Source organism: Solea senegalensis, unplaced genomic scaffold, assembly GCF_019176455.1.
Source record: "Solea senegalensis isolate Sse05_10M unplaced genomic scaffold, IFAPA_SoseM_1 scf7180000015104, whole genome shotgun sequence".
NCBI classification, from domain to species: domain Eukaryota; kingdom Metazoa; phylum Chordata; class Actinopteri; order Pleuronectiformes; family Soleidae; genus Solea; species Solea senegalensis.
The window spans coordinates 29,308-38,280 of record NW_025321222.1 but is presented as its reverse complement, the minus strand read 5'-3'; the positions used below and the strand labels follow the sequence as shown (position 1 = coordinate 38,280).

The 8,973-nt window shown below is 41.2% G+C and overlaps 1 protein-coding gene across 1 annotated transcript in view; it reads left to right on the top strand.

Moving 5' to 3' along the window:
• The first annotated feature begins 4,049 nt into the window (after positions 1 to 4,049).
• The window catches only part of LOC122761936 (NACHT, LRR and PYD domains-containing protein 12-like), a 19,314-nt gene continuing 14,390 nt past the window's right edge, over positions 4,050 to 8,973 (top strand). Inside the window, exons 1-4 of the mRNA XM_044017127.1 lie at positions 4,050 to 4,254; positions 5,782 to 5,874; positions 5,956 to 6,069; positions 7,226 to 7,304. Coding sequence (XP_043873062.1) covers positions 5,798 to 5,874; positions 5,956 to 6,069; positions 7,226 to 7,304 — 270 coding nt within the window. The 5' untranslated portion in view covers positions 4,050 to 4,254; positions 5,782 to 5,797. The remainder of the gene's footprint in view (positions 4,255 to 5,781; positions 5,875 to 5,955; positions 6,070 to 7,225; positions 7,305 to 8,973) is intronic.

Here is an 8,973-nt window from a genome sequence, read left to right as displayed (position 1 = left end):
TCTGCACTTAAATAAAAACAAACATGTTTCCTCGTCTGCAGGGCGTGACAGATAACACACACACACACACACACACACACCAGTCAGACGAGTTAAAGACGCCTCGCTGCCGACGCCACATTTATCAACTGATTGTTATGCAAATCGATGGGATAGCTTTCATTTATTTCCTGCATGGCCAATTGTATTGAATTGATATCATTTTCATTTAAGCCTGTCATTTTTACATGCTGTATTTGTGCTACTTCTGTATTTTGTCCCACATGCTATATGTTGAATTGTTGTATTTTCATCTTATTTTATGTAAAGCACTTTGACTCACCTTAAAATGTGCTATATAAAGTAGCCTTGCTTACATTTTTGATAATAATAGGGTACATTTAATCAAAGTGTTTTACATGACTCATCACATTTATCATACAATTGATGGTAGATAATTACATGACAAAATGCAATGTTGGTTATCATTCTATAGGAAATAATCATATGACAGATCTATTGATTATTTATCTAGAATCATTTTAGCAAATCAAGCAATTCAATGGAGACGAGGACCCCTATTACAGTAAGTGAATGCAGGTGACAGCAAATCAATCATCTAATTGTGGTTTGGTGTACACATTCCATCTTTTATTTTCAATGCCTCAATTTCCTTTTATTATATTTTTTGCTAATTAGTTTAATTTTGTATTTACTTGTTTCTTATTTTTTTATTATATTTTATTTTGGTGATAGTGTTCTTTAATGTACTTATAGATAATAGATAATTATAAGTATAAATCATTTCTTTAATACATTTTATTATATATTTGATGTTTTACATATTATTTTATCATTCCATGACAGTTGTGTGTGTCTCTGTTTCTGTCTATTGGACATTCTTTAATCATAGATGGTGCTAAGCTTCACTTTTAGCCTGCTACACACCAGGTTTGCCCGGCAGCATAAGTTACCATGGTTACATGGCTGGCATTCACATTAGCCACCTTGGTGGAACAGGGTTGAGGCTCAGATTGATGGAACGGAAACCTGAGCCACAGTTATGGCTTAGCCGTGGTTGAGGCTTAGCCAGAGTCATAGTTTCCATGGTTTCTGAGTTGGGGCTTATCTCAGCCTCTTTGATGGAACCGAACTCTCACTCATATTAGCCAGACTTGGCCATTTAAGCTTGGCTTTGCCTTTAGTCTGCTTGATGGAATACCCCCCTGAGCATGAACCAACAGGCCATCATATCAGAACAATATCTAATTCCATCAACATAGACTGATGAAGAACTGAAACAATAATGTCTTATGTCTTCAGTTGTCCAATTTTCCCATCCTTCTGCACGCTTCCTACAGCATTTAAGTGTGTGTCAGTGTTGTTTGTGTGTGTTGTACGTGTGTGTCTGCGTTGTACGTGTGTCTGTTCATCTGCTTGCTTTACAGAAAATATAAAGGTTTTCCCCACACGTCAGAAATTGTTTTACTATCACAGATAAACTCACAATACTTACACTTCCACAGCTTCCTCACACCACAGGGATCTGTAAAAATAGAAAACGAGAACATGTTTAGTTCAACAACTCAGCTCAACAATGTCAAAGTTAAATACAATAAGGTATTAGAAGCGAAACGACGCCGATGTTACAGAGAAAACTGACATGTTAACGAGCGTGTGTGTGAGAGTGAGTGAGAGGGAAAAAGAGCGGCCAAGGACAGGTCAAGCAGATCAACGCGCTGCAAGCAGCTTGCGGTGTTCCCAACGTAACCTCCTCCATAGCGCCTGCTACACTTCTTTACCCAGACAGCGGCAGAATCGCTTTTCTATTGCGTAAAATCACGGTTATAGAAATGATAGTCGCGCACACTCACCGGTATGTGAGCCGTCCTCAGACTGAGGACACGAAGCGAACATTAACATTCAGCTGACTCTTCTTTGAGTTAACATTAGCTAGTGTTAGCAATAAGTACTATTAACATGATGCACAACTTGGTATGTATTAATGATGGGAGAGGAACGAGGGTGAACACAGCTACAGGTTATGAGTCAGCATTAGATGTAACACTAGTGTCAAGTGCCATTGCGGGCGTTAGTAGTTGGGAAGTCTGTGCGGATTCCACTGTAGGTAGTGACCACTACCCAGTGACATGTTCTGTAGGAGAGAGAATGGAAGTAAGTGTGAGTGGACAAATCCCAAAGTGGGTATACGCTAAGGCAAAATGAGATCTGTTTCAGGAGTTGAGTGAGGAAGAACTGACAAGAGTGGATGTTTCAGGAGATATAGAGGAGATAAATGAGAACATAACCTCAGGAATTTTAAGGCCAGCAGAGGGAGCCATCCCCCAGAGTAAGAGCAAGATAAATAGGAAACTGGTACCGTGGTGGACAGAAGAATGTCGTCAAGCTGTTAAAAAAAGAATTTAAACAACTCAAAAGAACCCATAGCGTGCAGCAGCTAGTCCAATATAAGAAGGCACAGACAGCAGTGAAAAGAACAATACACCAGGCCAAGAGGGCAAGCTGGAGAGAATTTTGTGAAAAAATAGGAAGAACGACACCTGTAGGAGAAGTATGGGGAATGATAAAAAAGATGGGGGGAGATAGAAAGGTATGGGATTATCCGGTCATGATGTGTGGGGAGGAGACTGCACTTTCTAACAGGGATAAGACAGAAATGATGGCAAAGTCATTTGCAAGAGTACATGGCATTGAAAATCTATCAGAAGAGGGGACGAGGAGGAGGAGGAGGAGGAGGAGGAGGAGAAGGAGGAGAGAGAGAGAAAACAATGAGTCAGTATCCAGGTGTGCTAGACAGGAGGGAAGAAACAGGAGAAGCAACTGACGAACCATTTACTATGGCAGAAATGACGAGGGCAATAAATAAATCAAGACCAACCTCCCCAGGGAAAGATAAGATATGCAATATAATGCTAAAACAAGAGAGAGAGCATTATTAAAGTTGCTGCTATTGTACAACAAGGTGCCTGGAAAGAAGCAGTAGTGGTCCCCAAAAGAACACCCAGTAAGGATCCCACACAACCCACTAGTTACATGCCAATAGCCTTAACATCAGATCTGTGCAAAATAATGGAAAGGATGATAACAGAAAGATTAACATATGATCTTGAAAAACCAGAAATGCTGGCAAAGTGGTTTTAGAAAAGGAAGAAACACAATGGATGCAGTGATAAGGCTAGAGACAGAGATAAGAAAGGCACAGGCAAATAAAGAAGCAGTAGTGGCAGTGTTTTTTGATATTGAGAAAGCATATGATATGATGTGGAACGAAGGATTATTAATAAAGCTGTGCAAGATGGGTATAAGAGGAAGGGTGTACAACTGGATTAAGTAGAGAATGGGACCCCTCAAGGGAGTGTGATTAGCCCTTTACTCTTTACACTAATGATCAATGACGTGTTCTCAAAAGTACCAGAGGAGATAGGTAGGTCACTCTTTGTGGATGATGGGGCCTTGTGGAAAAGAGGAAGGAATGTGGCATATGTTGTGGGCAAAGTACAAGGGGCTATTGATGAGGTGGTGGAGTGGGGCTATGACTGGGGATGCCAGTTCTCAGTGGAAAAAAACCTAGACAGTGTATTTTAGCAGGAAACCAAGAGAGGAAGGAATGAAACTGAAAATGTACGGGAATGAGCTGCAAAGAGTTGGAACATTTACATTTGTGGGTGTAGTGTTTGACTCACAGTTAACATGGGCAGGGCATATTGGTAGAATAGAAGAGAAATGCAAAAAAGTGATCAATGTGTTGCGATGTTTGACAGGTAGGAGTTGGGGAGCTAGTGTATGTGGCTTTAATACCATCAGTGTTTGATTATGGCAGCATTGCCTATGGGTCAGCTGCTAGATCAAGGCTTAAGAAGCTGGATGTGATTCAGGCACAGGCGCTGAGAGTCTGCAGTGGGGCTGTTAAGACAACGCCAGTACCTGCCAGTACAGGTAGAGATGGGAGAGGTGCCTCTGGGGCTGAGAAGGAAGCAGTTGATGGGAAATTCGAGTCGATTAGAGTTAGAACTGTATAAGTTTATGTGTCGAGATCATTGTTCAGTGATAAGATCTGATTCTGTTAATATTTGACTGCAGTTGATGGAGTTGAGTGTAAAGTTCAGATCAGAGCAGTTATTTGATCACATTCATCACATTTCCTTCAGATGACACTTGAGAAAACTTTGGTCTGTGTTTTGTTCGCTGTTCAGCAGCAGAATCACTTCACAGACGTTCAGCAGCTTCATGACGATCATTTCCTGCTTTCACAAGGTAACAGAACTAAACTCATCTCATCACACATGTGAAAAAGAACTTTGTAACTGAGCTAAAACGTTTTTTTGGACTAGAACGCTGATTAGTTTTAGTCCTTTCTATATGTGATAGTTTTAGTCCAATTTTAGTCAAACTCAAAAAAGTTTTAGTCAGTTTTAGTTTAAAAAAAGAAAGAAGTATAGTCTTTTAACAAATCCATTTAGGTCAATAAGTAATGGAGATTACTGTTGGGCAGAATGAAATTTCCTCCACCGGTGGTGCGCCGCGACCGACTCTACTAAAAAAAAGGGGCGTCAACAAAATAATTTTGTCATCGTAGACGAAAACAACACTGTAACTGAGTGGACGTGATGTTTTTACTGTGAAGCTCATGAATCTCACGTCACTGACTCTTGTTCAGGGACTGAGGTTTTTACACAGAATGAATTGACCCTGTAGTGACTTAGAGAGGCTTAAATGTCTGGTGTAATACTGCAAACTTGTCTTATTATGGGATGTGAACATGTCCTGGTTCCTCTGAACGTGAAGAAGGCCCAACCCTTTTGAAGCAGCTCTGCTGACACAGTATAAATGCTGACATCTGCTGGTTGACATGTGATATTACACACTGGAATCACGTGGATGCTCAGAACCCACGAGCTGAACTTCTGTATGGTCTTAATTCACTGAGTGATGGTTTGACATCAAACATATTTAAATGTAACATCTATAAACACAAACTCTTGTTAACGACCAGATGTTGTTTGGAGCTCAAACGTCACCTGGTTGTAACAAAAGACTTTTCTACAAGTTCACTGTGTTTGTTTTTGTAGAGAGAGTCGTGTTCCTGTTCAATAATTCCCAAGATATGAACTCATTTTCTTTTACTTTGACCTTTGTCTGAAAAGTGGATCCTCTCTCAGCTAACTTGGCTAGTGCTGCTAACTGCAAAACAATCACTTCCCTGTTACAGATCCATCATGTTCTTATCAGATAGTGACTGATCATTTTATGTTTCCGGTTAAAACAGATTACAGCCATTGTAGGTGAAACAAAAGGATCCAGAGGACGAGGTCATATTTTGATAAGATTTAAGAAACTAAAGTTAAATCAAACGTTTATTCTCAATCGTCACAATTAACGACATCTCTTCAAAGTCCAGATGTTTAACATACATATGTATCTATCTATTGGGCAGCTTCTTACCTGACCAACAGAGGGCGGGCTCTTCTGTTAAACCAGTGGACTCACCTGCAGTGAAGGGCTGTAAAGTGTGATGCAAACAGTGTCTTGAGTGAGTTGTAAGTCGAGCTGTGACGTTCACGAACGAGTCAAATCGTTTTAACGGCTCTTTGAAATGAACCAGTAACTGAGTGACTGACAGTCCATTACCAATGGGCTGTGCCGATTGTTCAGTCAGCCAATGAGGGTCATGTCGGCCAATTCTGTGGTTAAAAAAAGTCTTCTTGCTGACTGGCCCACATTAGGTCAATGTGGTCCACCCATGTTAGCAGAACTTGTAATGAGCGAGTTTTATTCTCCCAGCAGGTGGCGCTCTGCTATGAATCAGATCAAGGACAGTGAAGAGGAAGCTCCGCCCCCTAAAACCACTCTGTGTGAGGAACATGAGGGTCAGAGGTGAGATGAGGATCTCATGGATCATGTGACTCGTCTCCATGTCACAGCTCAGTGTTTTATTTACACATCATGTGTTTGTAGGAGGATCCATCAACAGAGACCAGACTCTGCCGCACCTGGACCTGGACCCAGCTGTGTGTCCATGAAGAGTGACCAGTCCATGGATGAACCTGTGACCTTCAAACAAGAACAGAGGTCAGATGATGGAGGGTGGAGGTCTTCACAGGTCAACAACTAAAATGATCCACCGTGTAGCACCAGAGACACCTAATATTTGAGAATTCAGACCCACACCCATGCAGACCCAAGACATTCTGGACCCAAGTCCCAAACAGACCCGTCCCCATTTAATCTCAGATCTGGACCCATGAAAAAATAAGAAATGTTGAAGAATTGTGGAACAGTCCTGGCTCACATGGTTGAGTTTGGGTAAAGTGATCTGACTGAAGATGTGGAAGTCTTAAATGTGTTAATCAGTGTAGTGTTTGACACCATCTGGGTCACACTCAACCATTTCTGACACAAACCTGTTTTCCTTGTGTCTCCTGATACTGTAGATCATTAATGAGATCAATCACAGCAGATGTTGTATTTACATGTCATGTCCTGTGTTTGTAGGACGATCCATCAACAGGGACCAGACTCTGCTGGACCTGGACCCAGCTGTGTGTCCATGAAGAGTGACTGGTCCATGGATCAACCTGTGACCTTCAAACAAGAACAGAGGTCAGATGATGGAGGGTGGAGGTTTTCACAGGTCAACAACTCAAATGATCCACCATGTAGCACCAGAGACACCTAATATTTGAGAATTTCAGACCCAGACCCATGCAGACCCAAGACATTCTGGACCCAGCTGTGTGTCCATGAAGAGATACCGGTCTATAGATCGTCTTATTAGCTTCAAGGATGGACAAAAACATGGTGAACTGATGTTAGAATTTCACACATAGTAACACACACTTACATGATCCTCCACCAGGGGGAGCCTGTCTAGTCCAAAACATGTTGAATCCAGAAAAACACTCTTCTTCTCTTTGGTGGACCAATGTTGTTTTTCTGTCTCCACTAAACTTCTTCAGCCTGTCCTCGTCTCTGAATACGTTTCCAGCAGTAAATCTAGTCAGAGTCCGTGATTGGTCAGGGACTCATGGACAAGCCTCTCTGATTGTGTCTTTGAGACTTCACACATAACAAACACTAGAGACTGTCCTTCAGGGACTTTTGTCTTCAACCTGTCAAACTCATGTCATGTGAACTTGGCTGAAGAAGAATCGTAGGTGCAGCACATTGAAAACCTGGTAGAAACAAATGATTGTTTAGTAAATGACACTGAATCTTTTCTCCTCAGAGTTGATCAGCAGAGGACAGAGGTTCTCAGTGGTCAGTCTGTCCAGCAGCATGGAGCAGACCTGGACTCCATATTTAAGGTGTGTAAATGTACAAACATGACACTACTGTTAATACTGAAGCAGAGTCCTGGGGCCTCATGTATAAACCGTGCGTACGCACAAAAAGACGGCGTACGCTTGCTTTCACGCACAGACGGCATGTATAAAAATGTACTTGGCGTGGAAGTTTGCGCATCGCAGCGCAAACTCTCGAGCTGCCGTGAGAATTTGCCGAGAGCTCCGCAAACTCTTGTCAGGTGGAGACGCTGCAATATTAAGCTCTGAAACTTATCACAGTGTTTGAAAATAATATTATTAATGTGTCTACAGTGACAAACATGAATTTTCTGTGACAAACAATACTGATACACCACGTACGTTTGAACATATGTGGATAACATCAGAGAGGACACTGAAGACGAAACTGATCCTGTGAGCGAACACACACACTACAGACCTGTGTGTGTGTCCAGGTATTACTAATGTTGTGGGGACCAAAACCTGTTTACACAGTCACATTATGGGGACTTGTCCTCCTTGTGGGGACAAAAAGCAAGTCCCCATAACGTAAATTACTACATTTTAAGGTGAAGATATGTTTCATGGTTAGGTTGAGGTTAGGGTTAGGGTTAGGGTTAGGATTAGGCCAGTAGTAATTGTGGTTAAGGTTAGAGTAAGTCTCCAAGAAATTAATGTAAGTCAATGCAATGTCCCCTCAAGTCATGAATGTCGAACGTGTGTGTGTGTGTGTGTGTGTGTGTGTGAGAGAGAGGGAGACTCACTTATTTACTTTGAGCAAATTACTGAAATTAGTTTTCCACAGATGAATATTTTCTTTATGTAACACAGTGATGTAAACACAGCTGCTGACATGAACACATGAACACACGTCAGTCTATAATGTTTTAAACACAAAATAAAGTTACAGACTCATTTGTTGTAGAAAACGGGACTTGAACGTTGAGTAGAACATTTTCTTTATCCCATTTTAATCCACACGATAACGAAATAACTACGAAAAAGTTATTCCGCCACCGCTGCGCCTTTCATCGTAAGAGAAAGGCGCAGCATCCACAACACAATCAGTGACAGTAATGAATGGTTACATGGAGTAACTCCGTGAACTCTGTCTGCTTATTTTGTGCGTAATGTGTGTAGATGATGACGTGTGACACTTATAGATTGTTGAAATCATCTGTAAATTCAGCTCACATGGATCAGTCATGTCTAAACATACATGTTACACCAGAAAAAAAACATGCACAGGATCAACTATCAATGCACAGCCAGTTTTTTAAGCATCAATATTAATATGAGAGCAGTCGCTGTGACCCTGACATTTAGTTCCTTTGTGTTTATCACTAATTCCAAAAAAAACGACCAAAATAATCTATTTTTACAGATTTATACATCATAAATTGACGAGTTGATCGTGCACTTTCCTTCTTTTTCTTTTATTTCCCTCTTTCTTTGCTGCCGCAGTTGTCCTTTTTCTTCAGGACAAAGGCGTTTTAGAGTCATCTGTATATTCATTTGTGGGTGGGTGTGGTGTGTTCCTCATTCATCTCCGCTCAGTTTCACCTTTGATGGGATGTATAAAGAAAAGGTGCGCAGGACTTGGCGTACGCACAGTTTTATAAATCTGAGATTTTCTTTGCGTACGTACTTTATAAATGTTGTGCGTACGCCGTCTTCTAGTATGAAAGCT